Raw genomic sequence first — 24,373 nt, forward strand, 5'->3', positions numbered from 1 at the left:
CCACCTTCTGCTCAAGTCCAAAATCTCCGGACCAGGCCGACCCCACAGCCAGCCGACCACCCGCTGCCACAGTGTCCGAAATTTCCAGCTGTCCCTTATTCACAGAGGCGGTCACGTTACTTTCCTCCTGTGTAGGGTGAAGCAGATCCTTGTGTACCTGGGGACAGGCAGACCGCAACTGTTCCGACGCTGACGCAATACCATCCAGCTTCCTCCCCAATACCCGGGCGCCGTGAACCAGGGTGAAATGAAGGGCTCCGAGAGCGTCGAGAAGGTCACCGTACCCCAGCACAGCCCCCTGCGCTCGCTCCGCTACGCTCCTCTGCGCCACACACTCCCAATCTTGCTGTGACCCAATGTACAGGATGATAGAGTCCATCCCATCAAGATGGCCGCAGGGCAGGGCCACCCCAGATGGGAACCGGGACTCAGGCACAAGCGCATCAAGTTCCATGGCACTGCAAACAGGGTTCCGGAGGCAGGCAAAATATGCATCCAGTGTGTGGTCACAGGTAACAGTCGTTCTCCTCCTGGGCCAGTGCCCGCGAAAACCGGGAGCAGCCCGCGCAAATCGGGACGAGCCACAGGCCGCGTCAGATCAGTTCACTGGCGAGGGCCCAGGCAATCGCCGAAAGACCCTGGAATCGTCACCCCGGGTATGCACCCGCTACGCCACGCTCGATGGTAGGAGCGACCACAGCGAGATTCAGGCCAATATTCGCTCCGCTTCGGTATTCCGACTCCACCCGGTCACCAATGGCCGCTGTTGTTGAACTGCCGCCCGGCCATGTTGTCCACCCGAGGTCCCGGCTCCAGGGCTGCACAGGCCGCAAACTTCAAATGAACATTTCTCAGGTGGTACCGCCGCCAGAAACTTCAGGATCACACGATCGGTTGCCGCTCTCAATCACCAACACGGGCATGTAGCGCAGGCTGAGGATCACATGCAGGATATCTGTGCGGGATGTGGAGGTTCACGGAGCCGGGAGCCTACGCTGCCGTCCCGGTCGCCATCTTGGCTCCTCCCCATTTCATTTCATTTAACCCAGAATATAAACCCAAACCGGGTGCCATGACATCTGTTTGGTCTGGAAATATTTAACTTTTATGATGAGTTTCCTAATCCGAAAGTGCGATTTGTGCACACAAACGCTATCCCGAAATGTTTGACATTTTTTCTGATTTACAAGCTGAATGTAGATTCAATTGATTGCAGTTCATCTTCTAGGAGTAAATAATGTTGATTAGACAAACTCAAAAGATTCATTCAACCAGCTCCCCATGCTATTTCCTACTCCTCTGACATTTCTTTGTGATTTATCTGAATGCCTTCCCCATCACCCCTAATTGCATTAATTGGAAATTACAGAATTCTAGGAACACTCACAATCTCTCTTGCACTGACAGACTTTTACTTTTTATCTCTAGCATAGTATGCATTTATTGACGTTTGTAGCGCCCCCCCCCATTACCTTAAAAATGGCTACAAAGGAAAACACTAACTTTTACCCATAATCATGGCGATAGCATTGCTATGTGTGATTCTTCTGAGGAAGAAGGAACTGCTCACACACTTTCTTGAAGTCTGAGCATGTTTATTAAGCAAAGATAAGCAACGTGTGATATCTCAGTCCAAAGTTTTGAGTGTTTTCTTCATAACTATAAGCATCCATTGCTAAACGGCTCTATTTTCTCAAGTGTGTTTTTTAATAAACTTCTATGTTCTAGCAGCGAATTGAATATACACGTCTGAAACTGAAATTCTGATATGGTTGCTGGTGCATAGCTTTCTCGGGTAAAGAGTGCGAAAGACTGAGAAAAAAATACAAGGAAAGTGAGTTCCAGACACAGAGCTAGCCAATTAAAAATCATTATTTAGTGTAGCCAAGTATGAAAGTAAGGCTACATATGTCCGAAGCGAAGAAACCTTTATTTACAACTGTGATTTAACACAGTCCAGCAAGGAAGCAATGTCTAAAACAATATGGCATTGCTCATATTTGCAAATGTGTATGTTTTCTCTCCTCCTTATTATAGACGTGGCAATCTGTCATTTACATTTCCCTTAAAATCTTCGCTGACCTTAGTGTCACCACCAACATCGACCAGAGCAAATATTGCAAGCTCCCAATTGAAATTAACACATACATTCTAACATTTGGTTTATAAAAGCCAAACCCTTCATTTATTTAAATGCTGTTTCAATCCCAAACTGAAACTGTGTAATTCCTTAATTATGGCTTTGATTTCCATGGGTTTGAAAGTCTAATCTGCAAAATGTCTGACCCCTTATCTGCCTGCAATTCTGTTTTTAAGTACCCATTACACACTAATGGATAGCATTTTGGCAAGGATCTTGCTGTCTGCATAAAAAAATCTTTGTAGTATAATCCGGGAACTTTTCACTTATTATTTTGTTTTTGTGTACCTGAGTAGAGCTTTTGTATTCATTCGAAATCAGAAGAAAAAACAGCTGGGTGCAAGAGTCCACTTTCGTTCTGGTCCCTTTCTTTTAAAGTGGTCTTAATGCATTGGCTTAACTTTAACCTAATTGCAGTTGCATTGCTTATTGTTTGATTTTACCATAATGATATGCACCTGCTCATGTATCATTTATTATGGTGCTTTTGACACACACTAGATTAGTTATGTACATTTATTTGAGTATTTTTTACAAAAGTATTGTAACACATCCGGCTTCCATTCCACAAAGAGAACTGAGAGGAAACCCCTCCATCTGTAGCTGTGCAGTATTACCTCTTTGATTAGCTTTACATACCTATTTTTTTTTTGTTTCTTAGAGTTACTGTATTGAAGGACAGAGAAACTAGGAAAAGTAAGGGTGTCGCCTTTGTCTTATTTTTGGATAAAGAATCTGCACAGAACTGTGTTCGAGCACTCAATAACAAGGAGGTAAGTTACTGTGTAATGTACCACCTTCAGATATATCCTTCCTGACCTGCATTACAGTATGGATGATCAATTTGGCGTGTTGTTGCAGTTATTTGGCAGAGTTTTAAAAGCAAGCATTGCTGTGGATAATGGAAGAGCGGCAGAGTTTATCCGGAGGCGCGACTATTACGACAAGACGAAATGTTATGAATGCGGGGTGAGCACATTTTCTAACTAGTTGGCTCTTACTATACCTGATTCATGAGTACGATTTTGTTTCATTATTGACCTTAAAGACATTTGTGTCTCGTCTGCCTTTTTGATTTTACAATTTTTTAATTGTGAATTTGTGTAGTATTTCATAGAACATCAAGTCTGGCTTGCAAAATGACCCTCATCCCTTTCACGTGTGATCGATTTAGCTGATTCTGCTGCTTTGATACCATGGAATAATTTACTGTTGTCTTGAGTGGCTTTAATGTAATCTCTTCATACTATACAAATAAGATCTTTGTGGTGTTTTTCAGTTGCTCAATTAGAATATTTTGTGCCCAATTTTTAATTTGTGCAGCCTTTGAAAATCTTCTGTCCAACCAAATTAGTACTCTGCAAACATTAGAGAATTTATATAAACGGGACTATACTGTAGCCACTAGATTTTTCATGTAATTATGTTATTTTAACATACTTTCAGTATTGATACGAAGGGGATCGCAATGCTTTAGAAAAGCCAACCGTTACCTCAGAAAGAGAAATATTCTGATTCATCACTTTTGTGCAAAGTGGTGCTGTAGCCTTTTCCTGGCATGAAAACTCAGTGCCACTGTTTTTATATTATTATTCCCACCTCTCAGAGTAGATTAGTTTGTGTTGAACATATTCAATGGTACGGAGTTCTGACTGACCTCTTAAGAAACTGCTGTTTTATGTAAAGTGTGCTGTGAAAATAAGTTGGCATGCACAGCAAAACATTTTTTTAGATGTCAATAATAACCTAAGTTGAAGAAGCAAGGACTATTACATAAGCCAAGCTTTCTGAGCCTTGTAGCATTCAAGACTTTGGTTATACATCTGATGTTAATCTTCTTCACATATGTCATTTGGTACAATGGCATATCGTTCATGCAGAGCCTGTTTTAGATGTGTGATCTTGCATCACGAATAACTGCCAATCTTTATTTTAAATACCGATTGCCTATTCTTACTATACATATTCCTTTTCTTTCTTGAAGCATTATATATTTTCTTTAGTTATTTCCTGCCAATATACATAATCTGGTCTACGAATGTCCTGCATTTGCCGATTTGAGCTGCTCCTTTCACGTTTTCGTAGTCTTATTATGATGGCACCAGATGAGCTTGGATAAGGGTTGTACTGTATCGGACTAAGTCCCTTTGGTTATATGAGACCTTCACCTACAGTGTTGCTTGCAGTTATCCATGTTTCAAATGAATGCATATTGAGATGGAATTAGAGCCAGGGTTCCTTTATACTATACAGTCAATCTATGCTGCATATGTTTGTGGGCCCCTTACGTCCTATGTTTTCTAAAATACTCTATGGGCCCCTTACGTCCTATGTTTTCTAAAATACTCTAGGGGATTATAGATTATTTTGAGAAGCAGTAACTTGGATGATATTATCAGCGGTGTAATTTAATATGTCATGAGTGAAGTAATAGGTGAGATCATAAGCAGTGCATGGTAAGTGGTACAATTTATCGTTAACTCCCTCCTGCCCCCTGTGGGCAGCTTTCTGACCCTGCCCCCTCTGTAATCTGTGTGTGCCCCTGCCCTCTGTATTTTTTGGGTGCTGGAACTGCCTCTCCCACCTGTCCTTCCTAGTCTGCTTGCTGACCCTACCCTCCGTTCTCCGTGTTAATGCCCCTGCCCTCCTAGGTCCATTGTGCTGCTAATGCCCTCCGTTGCACACCTTGCTCTTCATTCACCTGCCCTCATTGAGTGTGCCCCTGCCCCTTCTTTCTTTGGTCCATTGTATTGCACTGCCCTCCGTGGCTGACCCTCCCACTCCCCCTTGCCCCAGTTCTCTATGTGCGTGCCCTTAATGCATCCCTCCCTGGTCTTTTGCTGCCACTGCCCTGTGCTGCCACTGCCCCCTGTTGCAGCGCCTGTCCTCCTCCTTGTTCTGCGTGTGCATGTACCCGCCCTCTCCCTCTGCGGTCCATTGAGCTGCCACTGCCCTCCACTGTCAACACAGCGTGGACTGCTTCTCATTGTGCATTACCCTGCCTCCTCACTCTATGGTCTGTTGTGCTGCGACTGCCCTTTGTTGCTGCCCCTGCGGCCATTCCCCTGTTCTCAGTGTGGCAGGCGAAGCATTTTGTTTCTAGTTGTGACCAGTCAATCAAACCTTTAGGCACCGAGTACCAAAATGGCCCAGGGGAAAAAATGCTCCCTGGGCCAATCCGTGGACCCCATTTATTAAACTGAAGTTTCAGCAGGAATGCTGTAAACCAACCGTCATGTAGCACTATCTTTTTACCCACTCCATGGCCACCCTGAGAACCTCTTTAAATGCAAATTTCTCAAAAACAGCTGAATAGAGTTACACCAGATAACGAAAAGCATGCTTTCTGACTGAAGTTCTAACATTCTGACATATTTGGTGTAATTCATTTGGTCTGTTTCTTCTGTATCATTGCCTGAAAATTCCTATGGGATTAAACATGGGAAATCAGCGTTTTGGGACCCCACCCTTTTTCTTGCCCCCTGCTGGAGGTGGGGAGCCGGCTGGGGCCGGCAGAGGCATTGGGGCTCCCTCGTGGCTTCCAACAAAAAGGAAGTGGGTGCCCTGGGTGGGCTCCAGGGCATCATCCCGTTACTGGCTGGGCCCTGGGCGATGGAGTCCCCGGGGCTGATATCAGCCCAGGGAGTGGGGGCGTGCCATCTGCAGCATGGGGTTCACTGCATGCACGGGGCTTGCCTGCAGGCCCTGTTTCCAACGTGGCCTTGCGCGCAGCAGGATTGGCTGCTTGTGGGAGGTGGGGCGCAGGCCCTGTGGCCAACCCTCTGCTGCGTTAAAAAAACAAAACAAAAAAGCGGAGAAGTTCACTGAAAAATCCATAGGTTACAGTGACATTATAGTTAGGAAATAGAATTGAAGAAACCTTGGAAATTCACAAGAAAAAGGTTATAGGGACATTATAGTGAAGCTCAGAATTTACAGACCCAAAACCACAGAAATTCATAAGTCATAGTTAGTTATGTCAGAAAACAAACTCGTGCCCTATGGTAACTATAACTCGCGCCCTACCATACACTGCTAATGACCCCATATATTACATCACTCATGAGCTCATCGATAATATCAGTGCAACATCTGCTGTAAAATTGTTGATGAGAAAACTGTGCATGGCGGTGGCACGAGTTCGCCAAAAAGGTAAGAACGTTTTCCAGGAAAAAATACTTTACACTTTAAAAAGTGGGCACTTAGTGCAATTTTCAGGCTTTGCAATGTTACCCTATTGAGGGAAAACTAGAATGCTGTTTTTGCAGATAAGCACTCGAGTTACAATTTCAGTCTTCGTGGTCTTCAGTCAACACCAGGCAGGGTCAAATAAGTACCAAGAGTGCACCACCAGTGGCACAGGGGCGGCCGGGTGCAGAGGTCATATTCGAGGTCGTACGCCTAATGTTAATCAATGGAGACTAGGAGTACTCTAAGTCGCGCTGTTCACAGGTGAGTAAAGCGGTACGCAAGGCTGAGCTCCTGGAGCTAAGGTAAGTATGGGGGGGCACAAGGTGGCACCAAACTTACACCCTCAACGGCACAGGGACGGCCGAGTGCAAAGTGCCAATTCAGCGTCGGACGCCCAATGCAAACCAATGGGGGAGATCGACTTTCTAGAAAGGCTGCTGGCTCAGGCCAGGGAACAAAGCTGGGTATACAGGCTCAAGAGTGACACCACTGGACTTAATGATGAGATTCCTTGGCTTGCTCTGTGAGATTCATGCACACACTGGGTGTACAAGACACCTATATCGTGGCGATCATATCTGGACATACCTACTACTAGCCTTCAAACATACACTACCATAACATCAGATCAGTTGTTGAATTATAATTGGCTTATTTTCATAGAATGTCACACTAGATCAGTTGGTCATTCATAATGAGGAACTCATTTACATACATCATATATAATAGTGAGAATTACTCTATGAAGAACGTTGTCTATAACATGCTTTCACGTTCCTAACTGACAATAGCAGCTTGCCTGGCAGCTTTACCATGTTGCGATCAGGCTATATAGTGATGAAGCGATTCACTGTTAGACCAAACACCAATTCCAGGCAAAGCTCCAGAGTCTGGTTCAACACACGCACTATGTAAAATATGAAAGGTTCTCTTTTTGCGTGACTAATGGTCAGCTTAATCCTGCATTTGCGCCAAATCTGGGTGTCTAATAAAGTTATACTTTTTGACATAAGAAGTTGCACAGAACAAGTGGACTGCTAGCGCACATGCGCAATACGCGTCCTCTATACTCCAGGGCGCATGCACGTTGGGCCTGTGCAAATTGCCTGGCAAGACTACCATGTTGCGATCAGGCTACACTATATAGTGATGAAGTGATTCACTCCTAGACCAATGACCAATTCCAGACAAAGCTCCAGAGTCTCGTTCAACACACGCACTATGTAAAATATGAAAGGTTTTCTTTTTGCGTGTCTAATGGTCAGCTGAATCCTTCATTAGCGCCAGTTTTGGGTGCTTAATAAAGTTATACTTTTTGACATAAAAAGTTGCACAGAACAAGTGGACTGCTAGCACACATGCGCAATATGCGTCCTCTAGACTCCAGCGCGCATGCGCGTTGTGCTTGTGCAATAATCAGACAGGCCTCCCTGACAGCGACCTAGAGGTCCTCGCGCGAAGGACCTACAACGCCGAATCAATACTATTTAAAACCCTCCATGCCTCGCCGTCGGTTACCTCCGGCTACAGCTCCTGTACCACGATGGGGTACCGACGGAGAGGTGAGTGGTTTGCTGGAAGGGATCCAATTTGCCCCCACACTAGTTGTTTAAAGAACCTAATGAGTTTCAGTAACGCTACGCTCAGGGTCAACTGCTTAGCTTCTTACCTGTTTGTGTTTTTTAAAACTAGCCTTGAGACACACGCTAGCAGTTAGCCCTATTGGCTGACGCTAGTGTACCAATCCACCAAAATCTGACATTCAACAGCGAACACAACTGTGTGTGAGTCAGCCTGCATAGCTTCACATTGGCCTTTAGACTAATTCTAGCAGACAATTTGTGCATTTTTACTCGGTGCACATCTTTGTGACTAGGTCGTGTGTAAGCGCTCCTTACCTTAACAACCTTGAGTAAGATCCACTTTTAATTAGAACGTATTGTAACAAGAACTGTTTTGAACACTGAGACAATAGGAATTAAAACCACCCTGTTGGTATACTGATGAATGTCTTTTTTAAAGTTCCCATACACTGAACCAAGTCCACTCGTGTTGGACTCACGAATACACAGGTTCACAGATCAGTGTCCACATTGAGTTCCCACGATGCGCGACGCAAGGTCTTATTTCTATATTTTACAGAGCGGGCCACCTTCCCTGAGCTTTGTGTGGCTATCTATCCTATACCCTTGGGTAAGTGATATTAGTATGAAATAAAGAAAATCCTTCTTAACATAAACATCTATGAGCAACCATACGCTTTTGGAAGGATATATATTTAATCCTTGTAAATGGACACGCACTGATATTCATGTTTGATTGACTTGTCGTATTTGTTTTCCTCAACCCTTTTTGTCTCACATTTGCAGATAGTTCCAGTAATACCCTAACAAACGAAACATAGGATTACTGGTTCTGTATATTCTTTTCTTTCCCTTTATTAGCAGCAGCATTATTTGTTTAGTGGTCCTGAAGAAAGCCTAGATACTTACACAGATCACTTTGGCTGAAACATGTCGACCGTTTTTTATACCTAGCAGTTTATAATTTATACTGCTTGCTGCACTGCTTTTTATTCCTACCAGTGCGAGTAAGTGCATAAAGGTTTGATTTTGTTCACACTAGGTAGTTTTAACTCACTATCTTTACTCACGTCTCTACTCTATTGTGCTGCGTCCTCATCCGACCAGACCTCATACATATGGGATTTTAGCATCCTTAGTAGTGTTGCGCTACCCTTAAAACATCCCAGAGCTCCTGCTTCACATTGAGGAAGTTGTAGCTCTCAGTGGGACTAGGTGTTCCCACTGTGAGAAGAAACCCATATGATGAAGCATGCCTCCATAGGTGTGTGAGGATATTCGTCCTGAAAGGGATCTCTCCCCCGAGGAGATCTGATGAGACATAAGCCTGACAACTTTCAGCTTGTTTTTGTGCATACTCAGACCCAATGTTATTTTGTGCTGTAAAAGGAAACCCACAGCTGCCCAGGTAAGTAGATGTGCTAGGGGATATAGGGCACCGTTGGTCCCGCTCCCCAAGGCCCAGGGGCTTCGGGCGCAGGGGTGTCCTTTGGCGTCGGGAAACAGCTTTCCGGGCAGGTTGCGGGTAGGGGGCAGTCTTCAAGTTGAGGCTACAGTTGTCAAGGTGGAGTTCAGCAGGGGTCAACCCATGGTGGACTCTGGCTCAAAAGCGCTGGGAATCCTTCGCAGGACCGGTGAGCCACTTGGACTCGAACCGTGGGCATTGGATGCAGAGGTGTGTCCGAAGGCGGTTTCGCTGTTCCTCAGGACAGAGTTCTTTGTCTTTGGAGTTGGTTTCTTCTCAACAGGTCTGCTGTCCACTGGAGATTTGGAGTATTTGTTGAAGACAGGAAGTTCTTCCAACGCTCTGGCGGTCGCTAGTCTGCGGGGTGGGTTGCTCTTCTTCAGCAGGGTCTTTGAGGGCTGCAGACAGGCTGGTAGGACTGGGGCCAAGTCAGTTGGTGTCTTCAGTCTTTGCTGCTGCACAGCTCTTCTTCATAGGTCATCGAAATCGATTTCAGGGTCAGGGGGAGCCACCTAAATACTAGATTTAGGGGCGTTACAGGGAAGTAAAGGTAGGGGCCAATGTGCTTCTAACCTGGGGTGTCTACACGCACTATTATGCCATCCTGCTGTGGGGGGTGGAGTATAGCTCTAGCCCTGATTAGATAAGTCCTACCATTTGTAAGATGGTGGGCACTGACAAATGTGCTTAACTTCACCTCCAGCACCTGAGGGGTGGAGTTGGAGAAAGAGGGCATACCTCCTACTCTATCTTGATTTTCCTGCCAATTCTCCCACCTAAAGTTGGGGTTTGAACCGTGGGCAGCCATCTGCTGCTAGCAGCTAAGGCTTGGGTCGCATTACAAAGGCCGCAGGCCTTTAAAGCTTCCCCCCTCAAGCACTGTGCTCATCCTGGGGGAGGAGGTGTCGCACCTCCACCCAGGATGGGATTTGTTTCTGGCCTCGAGCAGGGGCTCTTGACCCAGGGGTCCAGAAACATGTCTGGATGGTGGCAGGCTGCCTAAAACCAGTCAGAGACCACATCAGGGTTGGTAGGTTTTCAGGGGGCACCTCTGAGGTGCCCTCAGTGAAGGTTTTAATAAATCCAACACTGGCATCAGTGCGGGTTTATTAAGAGGAGTTGTTTTGTACCAAACACTACTGGGTTCAGTGAAGCCATCCTGGTGCTGGGGTACTTGGGTTGTCGAGTTTCCAGCCCATGTACTCTCTATGGCACTTACAATATTAAGTAATCTACTTAACTATTGCCTACACTTGAGATATAGTGCACCCTGCCTTATAGTTTGAATGGCCTGCTAGAGGGGTGACTTACCTATACCTTAGGCAGTACTGCTGGACATGGCACACAGGCAGTGTGCCATGTCGACTTTGTAGTTTCTCAGAGCACCAAGGCATGCAAGCGGCAGTGGTAGTGGCATGGCCTTGGTGAGGGTCCCTTGGGGACCCTCTTCAGTCCCAATGCCCTAGGTACAAAGGAGCCATTTATTAGGGACTTACTGGGTGTCTCAAGTTGTGCCAATCGTGGTACAGTTTAGAGAAGGAATACTTGTACTGGGAACCTGACTTGCAGGTACCCAGTACTCTACAGTCAATGTTGCATCAAAAGCCAACCAAAAAGTGGGGTTGGGGGATCTGCAACAGAAACCCACTTTACTACCATGTCTATATTTTAGTCTTCTCCATAGAGGTTTCCGGGCAAGATCAAATGTCAGAGGGGACAGTAAGCACTACGGTCTGGTATTTCTCTGCATCTCCCAATGTACCAAAATTGTGCTGTTTCAGCACCATTATTTAGCAATAGAGACCATCATATAAATGAGCCCCAAACGGACATAGATCATTTTTCAAGCTCCTGGTGTCAAAAGCTCTAAAGCTGTATGTGTGTCTACGCTGGCCAGTGCATGGGGATCAGATTTTTCTTCATTTGCTCCAGAATAAGGAAGACCCTTCTGTCTACCTTCAGTAAATCCTGCAAGTTTATTTTAATCAAAATTTTAGACAATCTCCTGCCAGAATGGTTCCCTAGGACTTTGTTGTTAACATTACTCATTGATATAGAGAGCAATATGATTTCTTTTAGTGAATTTATTCACAATTGTAATTGCGTGCAAATTATAATCGGGGCAACGCAGGGCTGACCCTAGATGAGGTTCTCGAGGCGATGCGGGAGCACCCCAGATCCAAGCCGCAGGGGGATGAGTTTCCACTGGCATTTTATCAAACCTACTCGGAATTGCTGTTCCAACCTCTGTTACAGGTGTATGAGGAGGCCTTTGAGGTTTACCTCCATCCATGCGGGAGGGGGAGATTTGTATGCTCTTGTAAAGGGGGGGGTGGCGATCGGGGCCCAGCAGCATAGGATCCATAAACCATGATCAATTCCGATGTCAAAATAGTGTGTAAAGTATTGTCTAGGCGTCTGTCTCCATATATGCCCCTCTTGATCGTACCCGACGCAACACGGGCATGAACATAAGGCGTTTAACACATTATGCACGAAGTTCAGGGCTTGAACGAGGAACTGGCACTAGTGGCCGTGGTCCTCGAGAAATCGTCGGACACTGTTGACTGGGGCTATTTACAGGAAGTATTGAGGTCCTCTGGTTTCGGCTCGTGGTTTTGCAAATGGGTCAAACTTCTTTACACTGACCCGAGTGCTCGGGAGCGGGTGGGCCCATGCCGGTCGGAGATGTGGACACTGGGGCGGGGAGAGTGCCAGGGCTGCCTGCTATCACTGCTGCTCTTTGCGCTGGCCATTGAGTCCCTCGCATTTTGGGCACATAGAGACCTCGATGGGTGGGGCATACATTTTGGAGGGAGCCCACAGGTAATCTCACTATACGTGGATGATGCCCTGTTCTATATCTCCTCCCCTTGTGACTCGATACCTATACTATTACAGCTCCTGGAAGACCTCGGAGTGTACTCCGGTATGCGGCTAAATAAGCACAAGTCTCTGCTCTTTCCTCTGGCTGAAATGTCACCGTTGCTGCTGAAGCAGCTTCTGAGCCTTGGACTAAGATGGGAAACGGGGCATTTCAGACACCTGGGAGTACAGGTGACGCACGACAACTCGCAGTCTCTGCACCTCAGTGTGTCCAGGGTGGTGGAAGTGCTCTAGGGATCAGTGGCTTTTTGGAACTCCCTACTGCTCTGCCTTCTGGGTAGGCTGGCGGTCTCTAAGATAGTGGTACTTTCGCGTTGCCTAAACACGCTCCAGAACTCGTTGTGTAACATTCCCATGCATGTATTTTAGCAACTGAACTCAGTGCTGCTCTCTCTATTCTGGGCAGGATGTCTTAGTAGAGTAGCCATGCATACATTGACACGGCAGTATGAGAAGGGGGATGACTCGAAGCCCCCAAGATGGATTTATACTACTATGCAGCTCAGTTGCAACATGCAGCCTGGTGGCCGGACAAGAGGGACAACTGGGGAAAAAAGACTTCTGAGGGGACGAGTACAGCCGGATAGACTCCAAACAGCTCTGATGGAGGGTGCTGGTGTCTCCGGTGACCTGCCCTATGTGGTCAGACTGCTAAAACATGGCAATCTTTTGTAGAACTCATACTAAAACATGTGCCATCCCATAGGGAGCTCCCCATATGGATACTTTCACCTGTGTGGAAAATGATGGATGGGATGTCATTTCAAGCATGGAAGGAGGGGGTTGTCAGGTGTTGGTGGATCTGTACCAAACAAAACGTTCATCTCCTATGAGCAGGCTTGTAACTGTTTTGGGCTGGGTCGGGCCAGTTCCTCCAGGATGCCGGACTGTCAGACCTGGCCAAAGCAACGTGACTCATATCCAAATGTCCCGCCAACAACGCAAACGCTGGACATAATGCTTACCCGTGGCTCTGGTCGTCCACTTGTTTCCCACCTGTATAATGCTATAAGATCAGACACTGCAGGCCCTCCACCTAGGACCAGCTCGGCATGGGACGGAGACCTGATGGCCCCCCTGCCTGACTCAAAGTGGAAAGCAATAAGCACACTCACGCGCACAGTGTCTTGCAATGCGCGCTTCAAGTTGATATATTTCAACTACTTACATTGCACATTTATGACCCCGATGGGCCTGAGCCGCATCAACCATGCACGCTCGGATGCGTGCCCAAGGTGCGGTGCTACGGGGCAGATTTTATGCACCTGGCATGGGGCTGCCCTGAGGTACACTGCTTCTGGACCCATGTGGTGGAGTCAGTGAGAAGGGGTACAGGTTTAGGGTACAGACAACCCCGCGGCATTGTTTGCGTGGACATGTTACACAGCCCAAGAAATGGAAATTGGAGTATAAATGATTACAACTCCTCCTAGTCCTAGCTAAGTGCAGGGTGGCGATAACCTGGATGGGGAAGCATTCCCCCTCTCTGGATGATTGGATGAGGGATGTGCGTGAGTGGTCCCTGACGGAGGAGGCTCATATGAAAACTAGTAGGAGGGATGAGAAGCTAGAAGAGGATCTTGGAGCTTGAAGGGAGCTATGTCATGTGTTTTTAAACCCTGAGATGTACTTGAGTGATCAGCATGACTCAGATACTAGTGGATGTTCAGCTGAAGAGGACGCTTGTTGATATTCTTATGTTCGCATGTCAAGCTCAGTGTTGTCGGATTACTGGTAACGTCGATAGTGACCATGTACTGTTTCTTATAACTTTGCACTTTGTTGTGGATCTTACACTACCATAAACTTTTTCCTGACAAGCTCTGCCTATATTAATTTTACTGTTTGTAAAAAAAAAAGAAAATTAAAGGTTAAAAACAAAAAAAGAAAATTTATAATCGGGGCAATCTTATTATGATGCATCACTTAATAACAACAACCATTTAATACACATACATCTACACTGGCAGACGTCTTTTGCTTTCTGCAAGAAAAGCAGTGTTGAAACATTCCTTTTCTAAACACATTACCTGACACTGCTATCTACCACCCTTCAATGAAAAAATCCCCTTCAATATCCTTCCGCCAAGCACTGATATGTGCATGTATAAAGCAACCTGTTCTCTCTGTCTTGTATGGATCTCTTGAGCGGGGCCCTTGTATCTCTAGGCCTGGAGAGTAGGAAACATTTCAGGGTTCACAGTGTATCATGCTATGGTAAAACAGCCATCTCTTAATTTGTGGAGTTGTACCCTTCATCCACCCCACCGCTACTTGACACTTTGCTAGCTGTAACAATACCGCTGCTCTCTTCCTCACCTATCTGGGAGCATCTGCTATGTACCCTAGCAGAAACACCAATGGGGAGCACACAACATTATGGGCCACAATCTTTGATATTATAGAAGTATTTTTTCTTCTTAAGCTTTGAACTTCAGGGCAGTTCTATGCCACATGAATTAAAAACAGCCTTCAGGGCCCATTGAACTATATTCTAACACATACTTTCCCTCCTTAGGGAGTACCGCAGTTATGGCTGGTCTCTTGGAACCTGTTAGTGCTCAGTTACATATGCCTCATTAAACCATACCTGTAATGGCGCTGCCAATAGGTATATTTCACATTTGTTAAATTCAATAGGTAGTCCATCGTCTCCTAATATCACCTTTTTAACTGCCCATCTTTTATAGTCCTCATCTATGGGTTTATTTAACATTTTGTGTTCCACTTCTCTAAACGAGCTTTGTTTCCTGCCCTACTGGTGGACCCACTTGTATAGGTTTTCTGTAGTATTCTGTGACTTTCTTGTTTGTTCAGTCTGTGTTTCCCTGTTTGCCACTGATGGTTGTGATCTTTGTTACTCCAGTTTACTATCCAGTCAAGAAGTTTACAAGTTTGGCCTCTGCCCTAATATTGTTGTGTTGTATATAATTGCCTATAACATGTTTACTTAGTTTTTTGTAGCCTCTAATAATTCCAATGTAATTTATTTTACATTTTCTTATTTGTCTATTCCCGGAGACAATCTGCACTCTAGGTCCCCTGTGCCTTTGTCCATTTTTAGGTCTCGCCTGGCGTAGGCTGCGCGCATGCGCAGTCTCGCTGGCGAGATTTAGTGTTAATGGGTGATTTCTGTAAGGGGCTTTAAGCCCCGCCCCTCTGTTCCATTGGCTGGCGTCAACGTTTATGGTAAACGGTGGCCAGCCATTGGAACAGAGCTGTGCATGCCGTATTTGCTTGGCTTTTTGAGCCGTCCCACTTGAACGGACTCGCCTGAATTACGTTTGTTGCAAAAGGTTTCTTATCTTTATGGGGCCAAACACATGGCCTCATAAAGACAAGAAACCTTTTGGCAGAAGCCGAGCAAATACGTCATCGAAGTCTGCTTTAATATGAGGGTCACGCAGGCAATGTTCGATACGATCAGAGCGCCTTCCTCCTGGGCAGCCCTCCCCTGGCCGCCCTGCACAGCCTTGCCGAGATGAAGACTCCGCTCTACCCGCTGCCTTGGCAGTCCGTCGCCCTCCTCCTTGTCGCCTGCCTCCAGTACCACCTGCCCCTCGCCACACCGGGGCCCCTCAAGCATGGGTCCCCGCACCACCCACTGCAGCAACCGGCAGACACGCCGCACTTTAAACGACATTCGAGCTGCCCCGCGCTCTCCTGTCTGTCCGCCCTGAGCCCGGGGGCGCCGGCCCCGGGAGGCTGCTGGCTGTCCTGCCCCGCTTCGCCAGCCTCAGCCCCCCGCCGCCGCACTCCGGCCTCTACTTCAGTCCCATTGGCGCTGTGGGCTGCTATCCCAAGCCCCTGGCTGAGCTGCCGGGAAGAACGCCCATCTACTGGCCCGGGGTGGTGCAGGGCCTGCCCTGGAGGGACGCCAGACTCGCCTGCGCCCCCCGTAAGTACCTTCTGCGATACAACGCTCCCCGGGTCTTACCAGGCGCTTCAGGAGGGAGAGCGGAGGATGTCTCAAGAAAACAACATCGACAGGCTGATGATCAAGGTAAGAGGCTTGGGAGGCACAGTCTAATGAGCACTTTAACCCTGTGAGAGGTAGGTGCGTTCGTGGGAAGTCAGGGGTGAGCAAAAACTGGGGTTTTGCTTATCAGCGATGTTCCCACTTTAAGGATTGGGGGGGGGGGGGTTAGGCGATGGGCATACTGTGGATGTGCGAGTGATAAGTATAAATTGGCTTTGGCAGATTGAGAGAGGTAGTCAAAGGTAGTTCTACGGTTCTGGGTAGCGCCTTCTTATAGTGGGGTTTGTGGTGACATTAGAAGTTAACGGTTGTGGATGCATTATTGTTGGGGTGGCATTAGTGGACACATTGGTGTGGAATGCAGTGGTGGACTACTGCCAGGCACAATTCAATGTGTCATGCTTGGACCAGGGCTGGCAGAAGAAGCTGGTGGCCAATCTTGTGATTTGGATAGGAGGCTGTGGTAAGCAGTTGGGCACGTTAAGATCGAGACGGGTGGCGGTGGTTGGAATGAACTACCCTACCTGGCACAAAATGTGAGGCGGCCGTTTCGTAGTCTCAGACTCGGAGTGAGTTTGAGAGCGACAATGGTAGGACACGTGGCAATTTTTTAGGTAGAGCATGCGATCTGCAGGAAACAGACTGGGTTTTGCAGTTCATTCTTTAATTTCAGCAGTGATATCTTTATTCTATCTGTTGGCTGCATTTAATGACAGACTTGTCGTGTGAGAGAGATCTCTGTAAATGTGCCATGGAGGAGTTGGAAAGATGTTCGGTTACTCTAAGTGTGTGTGTGTGTTAGTGTGTAAGTGTGTGTGTGTTAGTGTGTGTCTTTATGCGTGTTGTGCAGAGGTTCCATCTACTGTGCGCCAGCTACCACAGCTGTGTCACCAGTCACCGCGTAGTATATGTTTGTGCCTGTTTAACGTTGTATTGTCTGTTTTGTGTATGCTTGTTTAAACAAGCATTTGCAATGCAATAGGTCTTGCATTACTAAAAGTTTGAGTTATTGGTGTTGCATTATTATTTGCAAAGCCAATAGCTCATTCTTTCAGTAATGCAAGACCTATTGCATTGCAAATGCTTGTGTTGTTAAGAGGACACGCAGGCCTTTGGAGAGCTCGAACAAATGACTGCTGCGCATCTGCCCCTGCTTCTGACACACGTGTTATGTGCCTTTGCAGCGAGGACCGTGCTAGGTCACCAGAGCCTTCTCATGACCTGGGGTCCCTGCATGTCCACAGTCCACTGGGTGTGATGCCACGGGGTCCAAGCTCATCCATCATTTCACTGACCTTTCCTACTCTCCCCGCTGTAGCATTATTTATGTATTCATTATATGTGATGCAGCTCAGCTGGCAGTCTTTAAAAACACTAGAACAATTTATCATGTTGGGTGTGCTGCTGTAAAACCTCCCCTTGTGTAATGCTTCTCAGATACATAGTCTGAGAGCCGAGCTAGGGTGGGTAGGAGCTGGTGAAAGGACCAGTTACTCACCTGTCATTAATTTTTTTTAAACTACTCTGGGAATCCAATTAGACCTAGAGGCCAGAGACTATAGGGTTATAGTAGAAGTTATGTTTTCAGAGAAAAAGTGGCAAATGCATGGAACTGTGTCTTAGTGGAAGTGGTGGATTACAATGACAACAATGTAAATTATACTGTGACCAGCACGGTCTCCTAACCCTTTTTGTTTATTTTTATAGCACAGGTGCCAAATACATTTGAAATGCAATAGGCCTCGCATTTGAGAGTTGGAGCGGTTTGCATTGTAAATGACAAAGCTTTTTATTCATCTGTTTTAAAAACTACACGTAAATAAAAGGCATTGTCATTTACAATGCCAATAGCTCAAACTCTTGTAAATGCGAGACCTATTGCATTGCAAATGCTTGTTTGTACTGTTGTAGAGTGCTGGAGGAACTCACCAAGAGTAAGGTCCCAATATGATACTCTCTAAGGTTTTCAAACAGTTATCCAGTCCATGAGCACCCTTACTGTCAATCTTATTTATGAAATTTCAACATCCAGTGAATGGCCTCCGTCCTGGTTGAACAGCATACTCATCATCATCTTCATCAATAAACATTATTTCGGTCGGCAAACCTTGAAAGTGCAAAGTGCTTATACATGGATTTATAAAGTTTATGTATACAAAATTAATTGATTTCATTAAACAATGTATTAAAACATATTCACATTTTACGAATCAATTACAATAAATAAGAACTATACCAATTTAGATTCATCATTTGAATAAAACAGATTAAAATACTTCCACTATTAAAAAGCTATACATTGTCTACTTTGAAAGGCAATTTGGTTTGATGTTTACTGGATAGAATAAGGGGAATCACATTATATCAAATCGACAAAATAGGAGATTCAGATTGTACCTTCGTTCTGATTCCCTACATATGGCCTAGGAATTTAGCAATTGCACAAGCAAACCAAGGTCTTGCATCGGATTTTAAAATGCACAGTGCCACACTATGCTTTCTAGTTTCCAGCGATTTGCAAATAGGAGTAAGCCATCTGCTTCTAGGGACTGAGTATGCTGGACAGCCAAAGAAAGCATTGCCTATAGTTTCTGTTGGGGCACAACAGCAGGGACAACCCTTGTTACTTGCAGCATTGCAGAGCCATGAACTAGTAAACGCATTCAAAGGAATTGTGCCATGTCTAAATTTGATGTATAGCTTTCTATCTGCCGGCACCCGAATGAGATCCAGGAATCGCAACAGTTTAAAATCTAGGAATTTCCCTGTTAATCATCCTAATTTGCTATTCCTTGACTCAATCTCAAATACCCAATCCCAATACATAGATTTTAGTTGTTTTTTTGTGGGGAGGTCCAAACGATAGGTACAGTCTCCTTTTATCCCAATGTTCTTAAGTAGAATATTGTTGTTCCTTATCGAGCCTATTTTCTTAGATGTATCAAGAGTGCAAACTTCTTCTAGCGCTGTGGCATACGGGGACAATTCGGTGGCCGAAATCAATCCCTGCCAAAAAAGAAGAGGACGTAATTTGGCTAAATCGTTTAGTGATTTAACCCCCATATCTAGTTTAAGAGGGAGTAGTGGAGTACTAGGTGGGAGGGAAACTAAATTCCTATGGTGCCTATGCTCTCTTGCTATGAGGTCATCCACTTTCTCGAAGCCCCACAGCTCCGCCTCATAAAGGGCACTGCTTACTGCTTTGCTTTTATAGATGTCTAGGGCTGGGGCAACCGGTTTGGTATATGAGCAAGAGTGTTCCTTTTTCAGAGCTCCAACTATCTGTTTACATTTTAAATTAGTTTTAGTCATATGTTGCTTCCAGGTCATACCTTCTGCCAATGTTATGCCCAAATATTAGAAGCTACAAACCCTCTCTAAACAAGTGTTGTTTAAAGTTAAGCATCCTTTAAAGGATTTATGTGGGTTTAGCATCACACGTTTTGTTTTAGTGGTGTTTATTTCGAGTCCCCTTTCGTCGCAGAAAGGCTTGAATTGGTTTAATAGCATCTGAAGCCCCTTGGGAGTTTTAGAAACACGGAGTGTATCATCCGCAAAGAGAAGTGTGGCGATCTTCATATTCTCTAGCGAAGGAGCATCAGCTGGGATCCTAGCTAAGAAGTCCACAACTTGGTTGATATGAAGGGAAAATAATATGGGGGCCAGGACACAGCCTTGCCGGACTCCCCTATTGACAATAATGGGGTTGGTGACTTGGCCTTGATTGCCCTATTGCACCGTGGCAAAGTTATCATCATGAAGGGGAATAACCAATGCAAGGTTCTCCAGAGGCATCCCCATGTCTCTCAAAACCACCTAAAGCTTTCCACAGGGCACAAGGTCGAATACTGACTTCAGGTCTACAAAAGCAACATATAGGCTCCCCTTACCCAATACCACCACCTTCCAGTAAAGCAGAATAAATCTAAAACCCTGGTCAATTGTTCCCATTTTCTGTAGGAATCCGGCTTGGAATGGTGACTGTATGTTTTTCTCTACTATCCAGTCCTGGATTCTCACTAGAAGGGTACTGCTAAATACCTTATGTATGCAGTCTATCAAACTAATAGGCCTGTAGTTAGTTGGATTGTTTTGGTCCCCTTTTTTAAAAACTGGTATAACCTCAGCTCCCTTCCATGAATCTGGAGTTCAAGCACCCCCTGCAATTGCATTAAAAAGTGACAGCATGTAATTCAACCAGTTACTTTTGTCTTGCCGAAACAAATCTCCAGGAATTCCATCCGGTCCGGGAGCTTTGGCGGGTACAATGGATTCATTTGAGGTTTCTATGTCCTCCTTGGTAAAAAACAACCCTTGGAGGATTTGGGGGTAAATCCAAGTGAGGCATCCCTTCAGTATAGTTAGTGATCGTAGAGTAGAGGGTACCAAAGTGATCCTGCCAGTCTCCTGCTGTAATATTATTGGCTAGTACAGGTTGATTTCCAAAATCACCCCTCCCTACAAGAAAATTTACTGCAGTCTTTCTGGGAGTACGCCTCCCCAATTTGCTTCACTTTTCCTCATCCCAATTCCGTTTGGCCTTCTTTATGGCTAGTTTAAACAACCTCTGTAGATCTTGCACTAGGGGTAAATTCTTAGTTTTGATAGCTCTAACCAGTTGGTTCTTTAGGGATCTACACTCACTTGAGAACCATTAGTTCAACTTAGTTAGGTCCCCATCCGTGTGATTTGTACGTTTGGAGTTGACAATAAAGTATGCAGTACATTTGTCAAAGAACTTTGCATTCAGCCCACTAGCGTCTTCTACGTTTCTCGTGGCTCTGCTTAGAATTGAATCTCTACCAACCGAGCAAGTAAATATTGCTTAATTTTGTTACGTTTAATTTCATCCCCTGGGACCATGGTCCATTTAAGGTGACGTTTATCATTAGTGGGTACTACTTCCTTTGTGATCTGATTGCTCCTAGGAGCACTATCGTTCCCCTCCCAAGCAGAGACTAGCTCCAGACTAAGTGTGTTGTGGTCACTATCAATGTTCTTAATTATAGTCATATCAACTAGTGTGGGACACAACCTAAGATCTACTAGAAACTAGTCAATACGGCTAGCTCCTGTTGGACCAATGAAGGTCAGTTCACCTTCTCTATCTGATACAGTCCTGCCATTGGTGGCCCTTAATCTATGTTCAATAGTCAGTGCATTTAGTTTCAAAGCTGGTTGGGACCATTTCTTAGTCTGGGGCAGGTTAAGCAAAGGGACATGCCAGAGTTTATCCTTCTCATTTACTTCGAGTGTCATCCTCATCCAGAGGCTCAAAAGTTACATTAAATTCGCTGCAACAATCAGGGGATGTTGAGGCTGCCTATTGCCTAGGAGCTCATACACAGTGTAGATATCTACAATGTAGCCAGATTTACCTTTCGATCTGACAGCTTGAATGTCAGGACTATTTGTGGTTAGCTCCTCAGTTCTACAGTTCAGTGCAATACTAATCCATATCAGCATTCCGCATGACAGGCAACCCTTAATAGATGCTGTTGCGGACAGATTGAATGACACATAGCCTGGCATAAACGTTGGAGTTAAGCTCCATGTTAACTGAAAAATACATATATCGTAGGATTGGACCAGCTGTACCCAATGAGGTAGGCTCAATTTACTTCTAATTCCGGAAATGTTCCATGAAATTAATTTGAACAGGTGATGGCTTGTAGGAAGCTCAAGTGGAGAGTGGGGAAAGATCTCCAGACCCCTTTCCTCATGAACAGGTGCTACATTAGGATTGATATTGATGATATCCTGGCAATGAGTTACATCTCCCAGATGAGTTCCCCAAGGGACTTTAGACCAGCTCAACAATTTACTGGTCTCAATAACGCTTTGATTGTTGGAAGGTTTGCATTCGAAACAAAGCAAGGGCACTAGTTTCTGTAATCTTAAGTGAACAACTGGGCTGTAGTCAGTCAATATCTGCTAATGGGGACGATGGCAAAGTCCTATTAGGCTGTAAATTGGAGTTACACAAAGGGGTAAAGGTTGTCAACTGCCTCTTGAATTGGATATTTGACTTGGCAGGGGGAAGAGTCCTAACTTCCAGGGCAATAAGATTATGCATTAAACTCTCATCAGCTAGAATCAGCTCTATGGCATCTGTTGTGGTATTAGCTAGGACACATCTCTTTGCGCTTACTATGTCTTCCCTGATCATGGATCTGCACCCTCTAACATGCCTGATCCAATCGATAGACTTATTTTTTAGGGATTCCTTGTTCTCATGTCTTGTGGAATAGCTACATTTAGGAACATTAATCAATTAGATTTTTTTTACACTGGGTGGCGAGGGGGATAGAAGGTCCTTCCCTGTGGTGTGGCATATCACGCCTCACTATTTCTATAGGTGGAAATTGTGAATGTCTACGTGTCGCCTCGTATACTCTTTGACCTGGCTTACCCCCCCCCCCCCCCCCCCCCCCCATTACTTCTCCAGCCATTCCTGCTGTGCGTCTACTCAGACCAATATTTGTAGTCGATACCAGGGAAGTGTCATGTGCAACTGTATGTAACAACTGTTTCCTACTGGCAGCATCCCTCATGTGCTCGAGGCCGGGTTCTATGCCTTGACTACTTGATTCCCCAACCCTAACTATCAACTTATGAATATGCCCAGTTAGTGTCCCAATTGTGGTTTCAGTGCACAACCCTCCTTATATAAATCAGGTATAGAGCTAGTAGCTTCAGGATTAAATAGGACTGCATCACTGGGCAAGGAGGTACTTCCTTTTTTAGCTTTCACCTTTTCGTCTAGGACCTCAGCACCAACGCTAGTTTCTGGCAGATCTAACTCTGGTGAAAATCTATTGCTACATGGAATCTCACTTGTAGATGTTAGTAAGTCAGTGGTTGTAGTCAGTGAACCATCCAGGGGCATTACAGGGGCTTGCCAGGGCTGGGTACCATTACCATTGATTGCCTTTCTGAACATGCTGGGTATACGACCCTCTTCAACAGACATTCCGTATGCTGCGTCGGTCTTGGATCTAGGCACAGTGTCAGCAGCAGTTGGAACCAATAGTCTCTCACACTCGGACAGTAAATCATCAATGCGATTGAGGACACATCTCCCCTTTACAGGGCTCCGTGTCTCTTAGATTTCTTGACTGCTTTGTATACTCCACTGGCCTCTGTCACCCCCCCCCCCCCCTGCAACCTTTCTTTTACCCAAGGGGCGCCCGGCAGACCTGGCAAAGACAGAGAGGGGAAATACAAGGAGAGAAAATGAATTTCCAAGCCAAAGCACCCAATAAAAGGGATGCAAATAGATCCCTACTTGGTCTTAAATGGGCACAATGCCTTAAGTGGGGCTTGGTTGTGCAGGCTTGGGGGGGGAAACAGCATAATAGTACCCCTCTACCAAAAAATCTCTAGAAATTGTCAGAAATGTTACAGATCAATAAGCCTTATGGATATAAGCTGAAAATGATATGCCAGGCCGATTCTGAAAACAATGGAAGAATGGGTGAAGACCAAGACCTACTGAATCCAATCGAAAGTGGCATTATAAAAAGACTATCAACTATTGACCAAGTCCTTGTTTTTCCACACATTGCACACGAATATATCACATCCAAACAAATGTCACCATATTTAACATTTCTAGACTTTATCTCAGTATTTGGCTAAGTAACAAAAAATAAACTGAGACAAAATCTGAGAAATCATGCAGCACTAATGTCTATTGTTAGAATGCCTTTTAATAGGATACACTGTGCAAGTAAGATCCAACCTTAAAGGAAAAGTGATTGCTAGAACCTCAAAACGATTTCAGGCACAGGTATGCTTAGTGGAAAACTAATGCACTATAAGCCGTCTGAATATCGACACATACAAATTAAAGACTATGATCTATAGGCAACAACGGAAGCCCACTGGGAGCTTTACAGTGAGTGCTAAGATGGAGGAAGTGCATTGTTTCCCTAACCTTGGCTTAACTTTGGCCAGTAACTTGAGCAAAGAAGAGCAAATCAACAAAGCAATACAGAAATATGAAGCTTCATGAAATCCTATCCCATGACCGTAGGCTCTTCTCTCATATCACCAGAATTGTAAATGCCAAAGTGGGAAGTCAGATCACACATAGTGTCAAACTCTAGGACGTGGACAAAAATACA

General features: G+C 45.3%; 1 protein-coding gene across 4 annotated transcripts in view; it reads left to right on the plus strand.

Annotated features, from left to right (window-relative positions):
- The window catches only part of ZCRB1 (zinc finger CCHC-type and RNA binding motif containing 1), a 211,793-nt gene that overhangs the window by 106,073 nt on the left and 81,347 nt on the right, over positions 1 to 24,373 (plus strand). For all 4 annotated transcript variants that reach the window (XM_085653067.1, XM_085653068.1, XM_085653070.1 and 1 more), the window contains 2 exons: positions 2,802 to 2,913; positions 3,002 to 3,109. In XM_085653067.1, the coding sequence (XP_085509193.1) occupies positions 2,802 to 2,913; positions 3,002 to 3,109 (220 nt within the window). The remainder of the gene's footprint in view (positions 1 to 2,801; positions 2,914 to 3,001; positions 3,110 to 24,373) is intronic.

The sequence above is a fragment of the Triturus cristatus genome, chromosome 4_1 (genome assembly GCF_964204655.1).
Source record: "Triturus cristatus chromosome 4_1, aTriCri1.1, whole genome shotgun sequence".
NCBI classification, from domain to species: Eukaryota; Metazoa; Chordata; class Amphibia; order Caudata; family Salamandridae; genus Triturus; species Triturus cristatus.